The sequence below is a fragment of the Pinus tabuliformis genome, chromosome Q (assembly GCF_031772625.1).
Source record: "Pinus tabuliformis cultivar Carrire ecotype Pingquan chromosome Q, CPIR1, whole genome shotgun sequence".
NCBI classification, from domain to species: domain Eukaryota; kingdom Viridiplantae; phylum Streptophyta; class Pinopsida; order Pinales; family Pinaceae; genus Pinus; species Pinus tabuliformis.
Window position 1 is genome coordinate 1,014,788,689 of NC_142296.1, and position 19,195 is coordinate 1,014,807,883.

At 30.3% G+C, this 19,195-nt stretch overlaps 1 protein-coding gene across 2 annotated transcripts; it reads right to left on the reverse strand.

Annotated features, from left to right (window-relative positions):
- Window positions 1-12,997: 12,997 nt before the first annotated feature.
- On the reverse strand, window positions 12,998-17,345 carry LOC149222940 (cysteine-rich receptor-like protein kinase 15). Of its 2 annotated transcripts, XM_089385680.1 has the most exons (8): window positions 17,196-17,345; window positions 15,593-16,308; window positions 15,349-15,492; window positions 15,116-15,255; window positions 14,802-15,012; window positions 14,452-14,686; window positions 14,178-14,328; window positions 12,998-14,073 (listed from the first exon to the last, which is right to left on the reverse strand). In XM_089385680.1, exons 2-8 carry the CDS (start codon window positions 16,290-16,292, stop codon window positions 13,693-13,695), a joined length of 1,962 nt encoding a protein of 653 aa, XP_089241806.1. In that variant the 5' UTR covers window positions 16,293-16,308; window positions 17,196-17,345; the 3' UTR covers window positions 12,998-13,692. The 2 variants fall into 2 exon arrangements, with proteins under 2 accessions (XP_089241806.1, XP_089241805.1); XM_089385679.1 differs by lacking the exon at window positions 17,196-17,345 and having other exon boundaries at window positions 12,999-14,073; window positions 15,593-17,165.
- Between the last annotated feature and the right edge of the window lie 1,850 nt (window positions 17,346-19,195).

Sequence of the window (19,195 nt, forward strand, 5' to 3'; positions counted from 1 at the left end):
TTTATTATTAATAGATTGTGTAGAGTGCGGAGTTATGCACAATGAAAGTGTGAAAGCTTCTTGCGCACAATGGACTCCCTCCATAGCCTCGTACATATGCATTTGTGTTCATTTTGAAAATATACGTTAATATTAATATTTCAATGATGTTTTTAGATTTGATTATTTTAATGCTTTGAAATAATTCCATATGTAATAATGATTTTTATTTTTGATGCAATGTGAATTTTAATTGAAAATTAATATATAGATTAGTTTAAATTTTAAATATATATCAAAATTAATATATAAGATAATTAGATTTAATTTTGATACGTTAATTTAATTTTTATTGATTTCAAATAATGAATGTTGTAGTTTGTAATAATGTGTTTTTCTTTGACGTTCTAATTGTAATGCATTTTAACTCTTTTCCAGTTATAACACATGAAATTTGACTTGCCTCATTTATTATTATGGTTATGTTTGTGTAATTAGGCTAGCTTTATTTTTTATTATTAATATATTGTGTGGAGTGCAAAGGTTCACACAATGAAAGCTTTAAAGCTTCCTCCGTACAATGGACTTCCTCCACAGTCCCGCACATATGCATTTGTGTTAATTTTGAAAATATAGGTTAATAAATTAATGTTTTAATGTTTTGAAAATCATGCTTTTAGTTTTGATATTTTAATGCTTTGAAATAATGTCATATATATTAGTTTAAATTTTAAATATATATTGAAATTAATATATAAGATAATTAGATTTAATTTTGATACATTAATTTAAATTTTAATGCTTTTCATGGGAGCTTCACTTAATGAACCTCTAACATAGCATGTGCATTCGTGTCATACTAAACAATACCCTTAATTTGACTACATATTATAAAATACTTCTAAAAATTACTTTATTAAAACCCCTACCAATACTAACCCAATACATGGTTCCTTATTATTTAAACCCCTACCAATACTAACCCAATACACCTTCCCTATCTTGAAGAGCATTTTTACTGCTCTGTCTCTTTATTTGTTGATGTCAAGATTGTATGGTTATGTTTGTCAAGTTTGGAAGCTATTATTTGAGCCTGATAGTGGTTATGTAACTTCATTTTATCAATGAACATAAAGTGCTACCATTTACAAAAAATGAGACATTGTAACAAAGCTTACAGTAAAGTGGGCACAAATCTCCATGGTTGAGAATCTTGTGCCATTTAAATATATATATATAACTTATATTTTAATTTTCTTTATAATTAATAATAATAATAATTTAAAATAAAGTAATAATTTAATTAGCTTTTTTTAGGAACATGAAATAATTTTTTTAATACTTATTATAAATTGATGCCTTTCAACATTTACCAACCATTTAATTTATATGATTACACAAGTTTTTAACATTTACAAAAATTATATAATCATTATCATAAATCTCTTCTCAGCAAATATAAATAAATATATTAAATTATTTATATTGGAATAAAAAATAAAGAAAAAATTGTAATAACACATGATATTAATTAGTTTCTACAAATAATTATGATTGTAAAAATATATGTTAATGAAAACATTATATAATATATAAATTATAAGTACAAATAAATATTTGTTTATATAACATAAATATAAAATTTACGAGCACTCTTTGGAATACGAAATCCGAGGAACATAGATGAACCTCCTGTTAGGATAGGCTTTCCTTGGGACGTTTTTGATGGGGAGGCTCAAGGCTCCCCATCTATCGGTGGAGCTCGAGGAGTACTATATCTATCAGAATCCCATTCTATGTTTTTTTGTTTTTGGCAAATGTGTGGAGGTTAAGAAGTCCTATATTTATCAGAATCTCATTCTATATTTATTTTTTTTGGTGGCAAAAGTATGTACTGCTATAAACAATTTCTCTCGCGGGCCTTAGAAAACCCTATTACAAACTTGTGACTCCTCCTTGGTTCTAAATTGGATTAATGAACTTTTCAGATTGCATAATTATCTTCCTTAACCTATTTTTCAGGCTATTCTCCAAAAGCAAGAGTTCTCTCACATCACTTTTAAACACATTTATAGACACATAAATGTGGCAGTTTACAACCTATATGAGCGATAAATCCCGGGGGTCGAGAGTTCGGCAGGCTCACCCTCACCCATATGATGGATGAGCGATAAATCGATGGCGGCCCTTATGGTCGAGCCCCTACCGGTCCTTACTGACTTCGATCTCTGAGAAGCCGAGCTATCAATTAGGTAGTCCATGTCTGTAAATGATTTTTAGATAAATAGAGCAAAGGACATTCAGAGTCCCTCTATGACTCTTGGTAGATGATATGATCTTTTTGCTTGCGCATTATAGACCTATACATGCTTTTTATTGAGACTTTATTTTCCATATTCGATGCATATTTTCTTCTTTGTATATAACTTTTTATGAGCTTATTCACAAGTATGTCTAAGAGCTCCTCTTAGTATTTATGGATGGATTTTGGACTTGCCTTTATTAAATAAGATTTTAATTATGGGTGGTCTTTCGATCATTTTTGGTATGTTATGCATCTTTACTATGTAATTTTATTTTTTTTATAAAATTACAATTTTTATTTGGATATATATATATATATATATATATATATATATATATATAAGAAAATAGATTAATCTTATAAGAAAATAAAAGTAAAATGTCACATAAAAAAATTGAAAACCATGTAATTTTTATATTAATCAAAGCTTTTCGGTAGAAGTCATATAAGAAAATTTTTTGGGCGACGCATTTCGAACCAAGTGTGGCTAGATGCAGAAGAAGACCATGGCAAATGCTTAAATAGAGAGCAATGTAGATACATAATTTCAAGTAAAGGCTATATTGCATTAATATATTAAAAGCAAATATTATTAAGTAATGGCTATATTAAACAACTAATTTTTGAAAAAAATATCTAAATAATGATATTATTTCATTAATTTGTTAAAAATATTAATAGGTAACCACTATATTAAACACTAGTTTTTGAAAAATAATATTTAAATTTATTTATTAAAACCAAATATTACTACTTTTTGAAAAATAATATTTAAATTGTGATATTATTTTATTAATTTATTAAAAACAAATATTAATAACTAACCACTATATTAAATAGCTATTTTTTGATAAATAATATTTAAAAAAAAAATCAAACTTAAAAGGAGGGGAGTAAAAAATTATAAAAACTAGTAAGACCCTAATCGAGATAAGATCATTTGATAAATAAAATAATTAATGGAAATAAAATAAAATAAAATAAAAATAATTAATGGAAAAATAAATAAAATAAAATAATTAATAAGTATAACGGGGTCAACAATAAAATATGGGACTGAGGCCCATTAAACAAATAAAAAAATAAGAAAAGGAGTTAAGAACCAATAGGATGATAAAATACATCAAAACATGAAGGATCTAGAAATAACTCTAATGAAGAATAAATCTACAACAAATATTATAAAAAGGATGCCAATACCTACATAGATAAACAAACAACCAAAATAAATCCCAAAAAGAAGCCTAAAAAACTAGGAGGACAGGACAGGGACCCAACTTCGACTAATATTCCAACCATCATCTTTATTCAAATTATGGATCACTTTACTTAATTCATTGTAGATCATAAAAACTTGAATACAATTTTTTTTATATTTTTATTAGTTTATATTCACTAAAAAAATTACATTTCAAAATCAATCAGTTAGAAATTGATGAATTGTATTGAAAACACCATGATAACATCTATCTTCGTACCTAACTTTTTTTTATATATATATAAAACACGATGTTTATTGGTAATTAAATGATACCATATATATTGAACTAATCGCATAGTTTAAAGAGGTATCGATTTGACCTAGAAAGCAAAGGAAATTTTGGCAGGATATTGAAATTTTATGGCAGAATTTTTTGGAAATGGAAATTTTGGCTGTAAATTGAAATTTTATGGCAGAAATTTTTGGAAATCCAAGTTACAACTATCAAATGGCAGAAATTTTTGGAAATCCATGTTACAGCTATCAAATTTCAAGATTTTAGGAACTTTAGGGGTCTTATCAAGTTTCAAAATTTTAGAAACCCTAAGGGTCTTTAATGCAGCTAAATCCATTTCCACCATAAAAAACAAGATTCAAGCACTCTAATTGTGATTGTTTTTTGAAAAAAATGATCGGATTCAAATTATTTTTTACTATCCTAGCGAAAATGATTACTCAGTAGACAATACCAATAATAATTAATGACATTTTCCAATTATTAGTCGTTGTTTTATCAATAAAGAACTTAATAAAAACATATTTCATTCATTTCTTACATTGTAAATAAAAACTAACGAATTTGCTGTGGATGCACGTATGGAAGATGGTGTATAGTTACCTACAACTATCACAAAATTAGAGGAAGAGTGGAATTAAATGTTTGTTACAAATAATGAAAGTGAATGAGGGAAAAACTCTTTGAAGAGAAACACTTAAACCTATTGCTTGTGAAAGGAGGTACAAAGAGGAATGATGAACATGAAGTTGTGATTAAGGAGATAGAATCTATGTTATTTCTTGAAGATGAAATTCAACCTCGTTCACAACTTTTAAATCAATTTTTTTTTAGAGATTTTGAGAAAGAAATGACATTTTTAGAAAACTGATTGGCAATAGATGAAGGTTTTTCATAAAGGTGGCAAAGTTAGTGCGTTTGGAGAAAAATATTAGTCTTTCATACAACAGTATCATGCCTGAAAAGAAGATGCAACCCGCAGTTGACAACGTCTGAAAAGAAGATGCAACCCGCAGTTGACAACAATCTTCAATCAAGAAATAAATTCGATAAAAATATTAATGAGTTGTGGAAACTTATGAAGCAACTTCCCAAAAGAATGTATGGAAAGGAGAAAAAAACATCCAATCATAGAATGCAATGCAGTCAGCTCAGAGAAATTATGTTAACAAATTAAATGGATAACCACAAAATAAAGTATGAGACAAAGGAAGAATGAGTAATTTTTTTTTTCCTGGGAAGTGATCCATTACAATAAGTTTGGGATCCTCAATGAGTAAAGGAATTTTTTCCTTCGAAATGATCAATTACAATTTAAGAAGTTTGGGATTCTGAAGGAATTGTTACAAAACGGACCTCGTAGAGAAGAGTCTACGAATACTTTTCTATAACTTAAATGTGGTTATCTTCAAAAAAAACAAATTTCCGAAAAATTGAAAAGTCTAGAACTTATAAATGCTGGGAAATTTTATAAGATTTCTAAATTATGTAAAGAGATCTAGAAACACCTGATAATTAATTAGAATAAGATTCGTTTTAGAAATATAGAATGTGTGATAATTTTTTCTAGAAATATAAAATGTGTGATAAAAATCTAGCTTTGTTGATTTTTACATTATACATCTGCATTTTTTTTTTTTTTTAAGAATCGAGATGTGTCATACTGTTCTCAGGGTTTCAAAGTCGCAAGTTGCAGATGCACTCTCTCCCACACTATCTCATCTCTCTGGCACGACTGCAACAGACGGTGCCCAGCGACTGAAAAGTCCGTAGGACGGACACCTGTCTTCCCAACTCTACCGTCCCGATGGTAAGGAATCAATGAAGTGTCGCGTCTATCAATTAAGACTTAATACATTAGTTATTTATCTTTAGAATGTTATTTGTCTTTAAATGAAATGATTACGTTTAACACTGAATTACATTACCCATCCCCATAATACCCTCACCTCGTTAAAAATATAAGTTATTAAATAAACATAAATATTTCTATATTCAATTAATTGCAAAACACATAGGAAATTGAGATTTTGCAATCATTACTTTTTATTTATGGTAATGTGTTTCATTTATGTTATACTATTATTTTTTATAAACTAATAATTATATTAAAAATAAATATTTTAATTCAAATTTTAATAAATTAAAAAATATGTATATAACAATATTATTTTTGGGTTAAAATCTAAATTCAAATTTTAATAAATTAAAACATATACAATTTTATAAAATAAATAATAAATCATTGTTATTATTTTTTTTTTAAATATAAATTAAGATTTTAAAAATAAAATTTATGCATTTTTATAAATTAATAATTATATTAAAAAAAATATTATTGAATATTTTAGTTCAAATTTTAAGAAATAAAATATTTAATTCTTGACTTGGATAGATAACTTTGATTTGGACGACTAATGTAGTTCAAATGTAAATGCAAGCATAACATATTATAGTTTTCTAAAGCTACGTTTACATAAGCATTGAAATTAGGGCCTTACTCTTCAATTGCACAATGAGGACTTCACAAATAAGTAAAATTCAAATTGATGGAATTCTAAACCTTAACACTAATTTAAATTCAATATTTGTACTATAATTTAGCTATGTTTAAACTAAGCGATAGGAGTAGCTACTATGTAGTGTTTGTTTAGTACTACTTCTTATGTAAAAAGTGATTCATAGAAAAGTGTAAATTAGTTTGAATTAAAAAATAAAAATCTAAACATGCATTTTAACCATTAAATTTTCACATTTATTGAAAATTCCAATTTCAAATTAAAATTGACATGCATGTAAATATTAAATAATCTATTTCTAAAACACCAATTAATGAAATGCGATGATAGTTTAAATATTATTAAATATTTATTTTAAAGCTAGATGTCCACATATACTTTGTTAAGGTTCTAGTTGATGTGAACTCATTTGTTCAATTCCCGGCTTCAATTGGGGTGATATATTGGATATGATAAAGATGTAGTTCTGCCAAGCTTAAAAAAAAAAACTAGACAAGCCTTGTACCACAAAAAAAACATTAATATAAAAGACCAAAATTAAAAAATAAATATATGTAAATAGTCTTGCAATAACTGAATAAATGTATATGAAGGTAGAATAAAGTATATTGTTTTTCCATTAAATGACGTGTTCAAGAAATAGTTTATTAAATTTTAATTCAAAGTTTTTTAAATTCTTTTCGAAAAAACATATTTTTAAAATTTTATTATATGTGTTTGTTTAATATGCTAATTGGTATTATTATAAGTGCAATATGATGTTCATTCACACATATTGATTACTTTATTAATTTAGTTGTGCAAGTTTCATTAATTTGGTGAAAATTGTTAAATCATGTGTTTGGTAAAAATTGTCTAATTTAATTGGTTGATATTAAAATAAAAATATTGAAATATTATTTTATTATTAATTTCTTTTAATATTATATGTAAACTCCATGTGAACATAAGAGTTACATGTCTCTTTCAAATTGAATTGTAAAAAAAACATTTTAACAAAAAAAATAAACTAATTCATTTTAACTATAATTTAATGATAACATGTCAATATCAATAAAAATCGTTAATGACATTTTAATTATAAAATATTTTAATGATAACATGTCAAACAAATATTCACAACTCATGAGATTTGATTGAAATTTGGTCATAAATATTGACAATGATATGTGTACTATAAATAAAATTAGCTACTCCATCTATATGAACCAATGGAAAAATGGAAATTTAAATTAAAAAAAATTCAAAATCTATTTTTAATTTTCAAAATTTTAAGTTTAATATTTATTTTTTTCAAAACTTTTTTTTTTTCTCGGCAAGATTAACTACTTTTATATTAATATGTACAGATAACTTTACATTCAAAGAAGCTGGCTGCCCAAGGCCAACTGCGGCTCATGGGCTGCATTTTTAGACTTGTACAATTGCCTCGCAGGGCTGTAAGATCAGAAGGATCAAAATTCAAAATGCTGAGAGTTTCCAGAATGGCTCCATAACGGCCCACGCAGGGGCAATTCCAAAAAAACATACAACCCAGACAAACTATGGAAACTGAATACATAACCATGAACATACAAAAAACCAGGCAATCACCAAGGATTTGCGCCCAACATGAGACATCGTCCCCACTGCAATGGTGGAGATTGCATACAGTAACTAGCAACAAAAAAACACAGACGACCATGTGAAACAGGAAATTGAAATTGTTCCTACCCCGAAACTCGACTTGAGAGAGTAAGGCAAAAACACAGGACCACCATCCAGAGCTAATCCTCTGGCTCTTCTTCCATCGCCGACGGATTGTGCGCTGGTTCTGGTTGCTCGAGAGCTTGATGTTGGGTGGGGGATTGAGAGCGTTCTGTCCCTGAATTGCTCTCCTCACTCGCCGGTTCCTCCACTGGGAGCTTCCCTCGAACATTTGCTGAGCCTTCCGCTTCAAATGACGGCTCCCCCATTGGGAGCTTCCCCTTACTGCGCGCATTATTGTCTTCCGCCAGGACCAGAGACGATTCTTCTGCGTTCTCCTCCTGAATTTGGGTGAAAAGCATAGAGATGTGTGCATTAATGCCTGGATTATCCCCAGAGCTGCCCAGAGTGATTATAACTGAACCAAATGCAGGTAGCTTGGGCTCCCCTCCACTAGAGCTGCCCACCTCCATGACTTGACAGGCCGGGATAGGGGTGGCTCCCATCCTACGATAACAGTAACAACAACAACAATGATGATGTACATCTGCAGCTGGGGGGCGAGAGGATTCTCCACGCCCGGGTCCTCTGCGACAAGGCATCCTCTCACGCACCATGATAGCCACCAAGCCTTTGTTCCGTTCCCCGGCAGACGAGGTCCGGCACTGTATCTGAGCCCTCCCCACAACGTGTAATCCCCAGTTAGAGACAGAGCAAAGCATAAATAGGCGTATAACCAGTCCAGGGAATGCAGGTGTGTTATAAACCTTGACCCAACTCTCAACCTCCAGCTCACAGCACAGACGCTCAACGCTCTGTAAATTCCCCTCACCAGAATGAGCTCCCTTCCCCAAGCAATCCACATACTTAAACCGCGTAGCATTACCAATGAAAAGACCAGCATTGAATGCCCCTCGCTGGATAGCCATTCCCTCCCTCGGCTCCATTAAGGATGCTCAGAGGCCGCTTCAGTTGTGAAGTTTCGGCGGCTTGCCGCATTTAAGGTTGAAGCGCCATCACGTGGCAGCCCATGCCCGGCATGTGGCTCGCCATTGAATGTCTCAATGCCACCCGCATCCGGGGTATTTTTTTCAAAACTTTAATAGACTTTTTAAAATCTATTTAATTTTTTTAGAACTAATTGAAAGCTAAATGTTTTTTACTAAAGACAAAAATAATATAACCTAAAGTCAATTATTTTTTACTAAAAACAAAAACAATATAACAAAAAAGACAAAATAAAATAACTAACATATATTTTAAGTGGGGAAAGGGAAAGCGAAAATGAGAAACTGAGAAAAAGGAAGAGAGAATAGGTGAAACATAGTTGATTTTTTTTAAATAAATTAAATATATTTTTTAAATACAAAGTTAAAGAAGAATATAAGTAATGTTTAAGAATTGGTAAAAATGAAAATGGTGGAGTGAATTTGAGATAGAGTGAAATAAATATTGATAATTTTTTTTAAAGGACAAGAAAATCTAATAGTGTGTCTAGTGTCTACCAATAGTAATTAGTAATTATGATTTATTTAGGGATAAAATTTATAAACTAAGATTTATAATAATGTATATGATTGATGGTGGATCCCTTATTAGATGGGATCTATGAAATGCCTATTGTGAGTCTACCATCCAACTTAGGATGTGTAAACGGGCTTCATAATTCCACACAACCCATTGTGAGTCTACCATCCACCTTGGGATGTGTAAGGGGGGCTTCATAAGTCCACACAACCCTTACTCTTGAGTTGAGATAACATTTCTCACCCATCAAATTCCTAGTTCCATTAACAATTTCAAATGATACTCTATAATATTTCCATCAACCTAAAAAAGTAAACTAAAAGTAAATATTATTTAGGTCTCATTTTGATTGAAATAACATTGTAGGGCTTAGATAAAAAGAAAAATATCTGGATTAAACATATGTAAAATTAATATAAGAAATTTTAGAATATCAAGATTTAACAAAATAAAATAATTGCAAATCATTTTAAAAATACAGAATTAGAATTCAATCTAAAATATTATATCTCTCTACTTTAAGTTTACATTTACCAATAAAAGAGGTTTTCATAATTCTATTTAAGGTCAGTAAACTGCTTTACTCTCTATTATTGAGTCATTGAAATATTTGGTTTTTATGAACTTGATGCTTGCTCACTTTGATGTACTTAATCCCTTATTGTAGTTAAATAAACTATATTTGAAAATTAAAATTGATTCTTTCTGACATTCTTGTTTGTGTGGAAAGACCTTACCAAAATCCTTCATTTAAAAAATTGGTTCTTTCCTCCAATGTTGGTTAGTCTAGAAAGAAAATGTAGAACAATTAGATTGCAACTTTTGAAATTTATGAGTATGGATTATTTTTTTAACATTGTACAACTTAATTGCAATAAGGGTATTTGAGAGGATAAATCTATCTTTACTTCTTAACGTGGCCTATATTGTTCTAATGATGAGAGACTTTGTTTTAGGAAATACTTCAAACATTGATGCCCATATTGATTTCAAAGTGTCTCCCAATGAATACAGGTACCAAATATTGATTACTTGAAGGAAGGCTATTCTTTCTTTCTTTCTCACATATAAGCTTGCTCAAATTTCGATCACACAATTATTTACTATTAAATGCTAATAAATATCTCTATTTCATTAACACTATTCTAAAACATCTTCCAAAACCTCTCATACCAATACATGAACACTAATAAAATTGAACTTTACTAAAATGAGCCCAATAAATAGTACATTTTCTTTTAAGTTACAAATATCTAATTTATCTAATTTACCACACCATTCAATACAAAAAAAATGAATTAAACATTATTACAGTTCCCTAACTAATAGCATTGTTGATTTGTATCCTCACAACTTATTTTATCTTGTTAATATATAATTAACACCACCTATATATAGACCCTATATTTTTAGTATATCATAAATATAATCTATTTTGAAATGTTTTTTTAAGTTGCAACAAAATTACTTTTTTTTTTTAACTTACGGCAATTTCTAATAACACCCACAAATTTGTTATTCCATATTTTACAATCGTAGTATTGAATACAAACAAATATATTTTGACTTCTCAAATCTTGATTTATTTTGTGGTGCTCAAAAGAAAATAGAGCTTATTCCAAATGAATAATCCAAAGTCCATGAGTGCATCACATAACCCACTTATAATATAGTTCAATTACTTATAATATAATTCAATTTAGTTAATATGTTTTCTTAAAATAACTTTTTAATTTCCTGTTTATGACATAATGACTCCTAAACCCTAACCCCATATGTAAAGTACTCAGATAAATGAGGAAGGCAAAGACTCCTAGACCGCCCTAAAAATTGATTTTAAAAGGCTGAATATTGAGGAGAACCGAAATTCAATAAAAAAAAAATATTTCTTAAATATCCATAACAATTTACTCTATATATATTTTTTATATAATTATTTAATAAATATAAATTATATAAAACAAATAATTTATAGAGTTAAATAAAATATTTAAATATTTATTGGGATTAATTAAAATGAATTTTTAAATGCAAAAAACAGACATAGGAAAAGAATTAAAAGAAATCATTATATAAATCAAAATTTCACAGATATTTAAAGAAAATTTGAGTTTAAGTTGTTTAATTTTTAGAATTGGAATGCTCCACAAGTCTTTACAAGGTGCTTAATCCATTTATGCATTCAAAAATGTATTTTAAACAACAAAATAATTATAATCTAAAAATACATATATTAATTTGTTTGGTAGATGTATATTTGACAAACTCTACTTATCAATTTTGTTTAATGTTATAAATATGGTGCTTAATCCATTTATGCATTCAAAAATATATTTTAAACAACAACAAAAATAATACAAATATATATATTTGTTTGGTAGATATATATTTGACAAACTCTACCTATCAATTTTGTTTAATGTTATAAATATAGTACTTAATCCATTTATGCATTAAAAAATGTATTTTAAACAACAAAAAATAATTAAAAATACATATATTAATTAGTTTAGTAGATATATATTTGAAAAACTCTACCTATCGATTTTGTTTAATATTATATATATTTAAAGTCCTCCTAATGTATAACATATCTCATGATCAAATCTACATTTCATATTTTTATAACACATATTTTATAAATTTCATATTTTCTATTACTACATTTTCAAACAAAAAAATTCCAGTAAAATACAACCTCTATATATATATAATCCAAAACCTAAATATATACAACTTTATTTTTTTAATCCATATATATTTGTTTTAAAATCAATCTATATATATGTAAAATTATTAATTTGTTTTAAAACTTTATATATTTGCATGTCAGTTTTGTGGTCCTTGAGATATGAATATATCTCAGGATCAAACAAGCTATCCTATAACTTTGATTTGTTTTTATAACCGTGAAATAGATAAATCTTTTTCAAATCATTCATGGCTGGATTGTATATATTATTTTATCGTCCTAATAAAGCAATAATTAAATAATTTACCAAAACATGGCATCCATTAATCTACTTAACGTGAAAAGGTATCACCTTCTCAAGCTGCTTATGTTTCTGATGTGGTATCTATACAAGCTGATTGTGTACGCTGAACACCAATCTCTGAATTGTTGCTTACCATTCACAAAACCTGTGACATTGTTGGTCACCCGAAGAACTTTGAGTGCAAAGAAGTGCAATTATGATCACTCTCAACGCCTGCTCTGGTGGGTACTGCCCCACTTCACTTACATATTTTAGCAGTCTAAAGTTTCACTTTTCTTATGAAGATATTGGTTTATTTTGGCATAAGCCAAACCTTCGAGGTTGAGTAGTCATCCACTTTATTTCATATAAAAACTACACATTAATAAAATTTATTAAGTTATCTGGAAAATATCCAAATATGTTAAAAAAAAAATCACATTCACTACTCAGAGCATTATAACTGGAAACACTTTCTAATAAAACAGAGAAATATTTATACAGTAAGATACAATACGGATATCATATTTTATGAAGTAAAAGAAAAACAAGAGTACAATAATACTACAATGGAGGCCGGCTTAATTTTGTTAATAAATTAACAAAACATAATCATAGTGCACTTGCTTAAGAGACTATAACATTGCCACCAAATAGACTTCAGTGCCTCACAAATGGTTGACAGCATGAATACCATAGGAAATTCTTCAAATTTGTCAGAAAGCGGCATTCGACTAAAATCCCAGATTCCCAAATAACCCTTCAAATATACTGAATGGTACGGTAATGATAAAATTTTGGGTAAAATTTATAAAGTGTATACATCTGCCATTACATCTGCCATTCCTTCATTAAGCACAGCAGGTATGTGCACTGCTCACTAATAACTACCAACTATTATGCATCACTGATTTCAGAAAGAAGCTACTACCACGGCTCTAATCAATAAATGCCTCCGCGAAAATCTTGAATCTCGAAGGCCAGCCTTCTATGACTTTATTTTAGCAATGGGAAATATGTGCAGAAACAAAATGGATGTTGAAGTACCACTTTCACATCCATTAAAATACTGTTATCCACTGAAACCCACTTTACTATTTTTTTCAATAGTCTGAAACCCACTTTATTTAGAATGGACCGTGAAGATTATGTGCCTACCTAGCCTCCAATTTACTAACTGTGAATGGGCCGTGAAGATTTTGTGCCTACCTAGCCTCCAATTCACTAATGGTGACATCATTTAGGGAAGGAACCAAAGGATTCTGTGGAGAGGCAGACGACACATAAGATACGGTGGCAGAGGACCGTGACTGCTGAATCCCACTGCTAGAGCTGCCGGCTGTGGATCCTCCGCGGCTGCTGTCGCTACTTTTTACAAATGCGGGCTTCGTTGGATTTGCTAATGTCACAGACGCGCTGGAAATCATCAAGATAACATTAGACATAATTGGACGGAGTCCTGCATCTGCTTGGGTACATAGAAGCCCAACCTGAATGCATCTTAAAGCTTGCTCCTGCCTGCATGTTTCGGTCAATGTGGAATCTATCATATCTAGAAGACACCCTCGCTTGTATAATCTCCATGCCTGCATCACAAATATCCAAGGGAAAGGCCTACTCACTTAACATCTCCATTATCTCCAACCACTGCTGCACATATAGAAAAAACATTCCTGAAATGAAGTCTTACCCATTCTAATAGGCTTTGCATTTCGTCCGGAAGATTGGCATCACTATTTTTCCTTGCACTTACAATCTCAAAGACCAGCACTCCAAAACTATAGACATCAACCTTTACAGATAATTGGCCCTGCATTGCATACTCTGGCGCCATGTAACCGCTGCATACTCCAACCAAAATTCTTCAAGTAAGTAGGGCGTTTTATGTGCCTAAATCCCACGATTGCATAAAAGTGAACTGTACATAAATTTTATTAGGGAAGGGTAAAGGGAAATATTCCTACTATGTCCCTGCAACTCTTGTTTGGATGTGGGACTCGTCTTCAGGAAAGAGTCTTGCTAACCCAAAGTCTGCAATCTTCGCATTCAATCCCTCATCCAGCAAAATATTGTTGGCTTTAATGTCTCTATGAATAATTCGCAACTGTGAATCCTCGTGAAGATAAAGAAGGCCACGCGCTATACCCATTATGATGTTATAGCGTTTATGCCAATCAAGATGCCTCTTCTTCTCTGGATCTGCATTTGTATTTCCAGAATACAGAATTCGAAAGATTTTAAATAATCAATCCGATTAAATGTATAGAAGATTTATCATCTTTCTCTCAACCAAAAAATGTCCAAAGTGACTTACCAAACAGAAAGGTGTCAAGACTCTTGTTCCGAAAATACTCGTAGACAAGCAACCTTTCTGGTCCCTCGGCACAACACCCAAGCAGCTTTACCAGATTTCGGTGTTGAACATTGGCTACAAGCTGCACTTCATTCATAAACTCTCGTTTTCCCTGTCCAGATCTTACAGACAACTTCTTCACTGCTATTTCCTTTCCGTTTCTGGTTATTCCCTGAAAGAATTAACCGTATCAACAACCCATGGGAAAAACCCTCTTCGTCTTCCTTAAGTCATGCAATTTCATATGCTAATAATAATATTAGGTGCATACATACCTTGTATACAGGGCCAAACCCTCCCTCTCCAAGCTTCTTGTCTTCATCGAAATTATCCGTTGCTTCTGTGAGAGCTTCCAAGGTGAAGAGAATTTGCTCCTGATTGAGTAGCGTTGATTCTGAATCATTCTCATGTGTTTCTGTGTAGACCAAAAAAAGGTGAATGAGAATCTCATTTGATGAGATGCATAAGTTTGGCCATGCGAAACAGAGGCCCAAAGTGCAGATTCTACCTTCCTTCTGCGCATGGGTTATTTGCCTGGGTGAAATGGCAGACTTCAATCTCCTCCACATGGCAAACAAACAGACCATTAACGCTAGAACCACGCCTCCCACGATCCCCAATATTATGGGTAAAGTTTTTGAAGAAGAACCTTCTGTAGAGTAGATCATGCAATATGTTATTTACAGAAATTGAAATTGCAATCAATTTGTATAATACTGAAGAGCGGTAGAAGCAGTAGAGAGAGAGATTACTTGACGTGGTGCGTGAAGTTCCTTTAGCCGAAGGAGCGTGGGCAGCTACTGTCGGAGGGTTTGCTCTGGAGGCGTTGGACGGAGGTGGAGGTGGAGATGGACTAGTGCTATTCCCTCCACTAGGAGTGTCAAAAAAGGGGTATATTTCATATCGGGCCGTGCAGCTTCCCAACATAGCTTGAGCTCCTTGCTTAATAGAACAACATTGGTAGAGGTTAGACCTTGCCAATTGCAAACAAGATTTGCAGTCCTTGATGGATATATCTCTCCAACACTGAACTAGGCCGTAAACGGTGCCAATAGAAGAATATGCAGCTGATCCTTCAGCGAATCCCTTGTTTGCAGGAGCATAAGCTTGATCAGAAAGGTTGGAAAGGAGATCTGAAGTGGTGCTCCTAAATCTATTTACATTACTACTAATGTCGTTTACGTTCTCCAGATAATTCCCGTCGCTGTCTAGGTTTGAAATGAAGTCGAATTTCTCGTATCGCAGGAAGCAGTTATCCATCCATACTCGACCGCCGACTTCATTTCCGCAGAGTTGTATAACACTATCGTTTGCTGCTTGTGAACAGATTGAACAGTCCTGTTTAGATATGTTACCTTGGCACTGGAGGAGGCCATAGATTCTGTTAGGACTTTTGCCATAGAAAGAAGTGTTGAACCCTGTTTGAGGTGCTTTCTTCACAAGATCACCCATTACCCTATTCAAATTGCTGGAAAATGTACTTCCATCAGCGTAAGTAGAACCATTATTGCATTTATATGACCGCAACTCTGATATAACGGAAGGAAAACTGAGAATGAATAATAAGCCGATCAAATGGAAGATAATAGTCGTCCGTTTGCAAGTATTAAAGTATATTTTCATGATCTTCGAACTGGCAGAGGTATGTAAAGGTTTCTGATGAATATGGGATACAGGCCGCTATAAAATTGATAGAGTTAGATCACAGAGACACAAGAAGCAATGATCTGGAAGCGATTGGGATTGGGAATTAACAGCAAAATGGACGAAGTTGCTTGGAAAAGGTAAGTAAAGGCTTCCTTTCAATAACAGAAACCCTGAAGTAGGACAGTCTACTGGAATTGGTATCCTGAAACTATTTTTTTCGACATCACCATTCGGTCTTGTATGTATAAAATAGACATTGAATTCAATGTGTGCAGACCTGATTCCTCCTGGAAGAACGAGGCGGGGGATTGGTAAACTGTAGTTAAAACTAAATCGGTAAACCAGAGCAGGTCATATGGTTCTCAGTGATTCAAACTAGCAAGTAGAGTTGGAACTTCAAAACAAATTCATCAGTCATGAAATTTCACAAAAATTCTCGGCATATGGTTTTCAATGTTTCAATAAAATTAGAATTTCAAAACAAACCCATTTCAAAACAGTTTTTTGAAGTGATAATAAAATTGGAATTTTAAAACAAACCCATCTCTTATTAAATTTCAAAACGAACCACACCTTCCCAACTTCCCTACCTATCTCTTATGGAATTTCAAAACCAACCACACCTTCCCAACTTCCCTACCTATGTTCACAATTTGAACCCAAAATTTTGAAAGTTTAAAAAAAAAAACATTCACAATCAAACCCCACCATAACAAACAATTTGCCCATCAAAAATCATCCTGCCAACAAATTGCAAACGCGCTCTCTGCAACAGCATCTCAGCCCTCATGCACGCCTTCAACGCACGGTGCCCAGCGACTGAAAAGTCCGTAGTGAGGATACCTGTTTTCCCTACTCGTACAGTTACGATTGGAAGGAATGAATGAAGCGTCCCGGCTTATAAGAATAGTCACTAAGCTATAATTCATTAGTTATTTATCTTTAAAATGGTATTTGTCTTTGAAATGCAATCATTACGTTTGACACTGACTACATTACCCATACGCTCATTCGTTACAAATATAAATTATGTTTATTTTATAAATTATTAAATAAACATAGTTGTTTGTCCTGTGACACTATCTTGACGCATTAACAGGGGTTGAATTTTATATTAACTTAGATAATACATGATAAAATATTTAAAATAATAATAAATATAAAAATAATAATAAATATAAAAATAATAATAAATATAAAATAATCATGTTGTACAATAAAAAATAAAAATTTAATTACAAATTTATGGTATTTGTTATGATGAAATATATTTAAAAATTTAATGAAATTTATTTTTATTATGAAATGTAAGAGTGTCAATTTAGATTCATTTTAATTTTAAATTTAATCATTTTCAGTTTTTAATAAATCTGGATTCAAAATAAATTTAAAATAATTTAATTATAAATTAAGTTTGTTTATAAAATTTAAGTAGATATTAATTAGAGGTATTGTTAAAATATTTCTTAGAATTGTTGAATTTAGGTTTTTGTGATCTATATAGAGATTTTGAGAAAAGTTTTAGGAGAAAATCACATCATAATTCATTTATCGATGCGTTTCCCACCAACTAGTGTGGTTTATCATCAAGACAAGTTTATTTTATAAATTATTAAATAAATGTAGTCCTTTTTGAGTACTATTAACCCTATCATGTTTAAGTACTAATATAAATATAATATTTTATTTTATTTTATTTTTGAAAAATATACTTTGAAGGACTGACCAAAGTCACGAGGATTAGTCCTTGGCCCTATCTAGACCCTGTATGCATTAACCAGCTTAAATTTTATATTTCTCACTTAATTTAAACAAACTCATATAATAAAATATTTAAAATAATAATAAATAATAATTATGTATGATTAAAAAACATTAAATTTTTTAATTTTAATTATAAATTTATAAATTTATTATGGTTTATAAATTTATAGTATTTGTTATATATCTAATTTCATATTTGGTAATTTTCAATTTTTAATAGATCTAGTTTAATTATTAAATTAATATTATATGGTTAAAATACTTTTTAAAATTTAAGTTATTGAATCAAAATTTATAAATCCTTTCACCAAAAAAAAACCTCAAATAAATATTTAATGAATTTTATTTTATCAACATCACTATCTAAAATAAAATACAAATTATAATAAACTCTTTGACAATAACTAATAACTACACCCATAAATGTGTTAAATGCATTGTTAACATTAATTATACCCACACGCCATTTATAAAATTAATGCATTAGATTAACTTAAATACATCCTCTACATCTTACCGACCTTAAATTTCTTCTAACACCATTACACATGAAAAAAATTATCAATTAATACTTTATAAATTGACATAAAATACAAATAAAAATTCAATGCACATTATAGAGTCCTTAAGCCTATGCCAATTCAATGAGAAGAGCATTTCGATATCCTACATTATCATGATTTCATATTGGCTTAATACATTTTAGCATCGACCTCACCACAAATTTTGTTTGCGAAAATTTAAAATTAAAAAATATCATAATGATTTTTATCAAATAATCTTTCAAGTGTGTTCAATAAACAAAATATTTAGGGCGAGAAATTTTGTTTGTCGTATACCGGTTAAAGAAAAGTATAACCATATTGTTAAATAGTTAAATTTTTATTTAAAATATATTTTTAATATTTAATTTGTTTTTAAAAGATATTATTAATTTATTTGTA

Excerpts from the sequence above, each read along its gene's own strand:
- LOC149222940 (XM_089385679.1), bottom strand. The coding sequence starts at position 16,463 with ATGAAAATATACTTTAATACTTGCAAACGGACGACTATTATCTTCCAT. Across the intron at positions 15,013-15,115 it reads GGTTTGGCCCTGTATACAAG|GGAATAACCAGAAACGGAAA; the intron begins GTATGTATGCAC and ends TAATTCTTTCAG. Across the intron at positions 14,687-14,801 it reads TCTTGACACCTTTCTGTTTG|ATCCAGAGAAGAAGAGGCAT; the intron begins GTAAGTCACTTT and ends ATACAAATGCAG.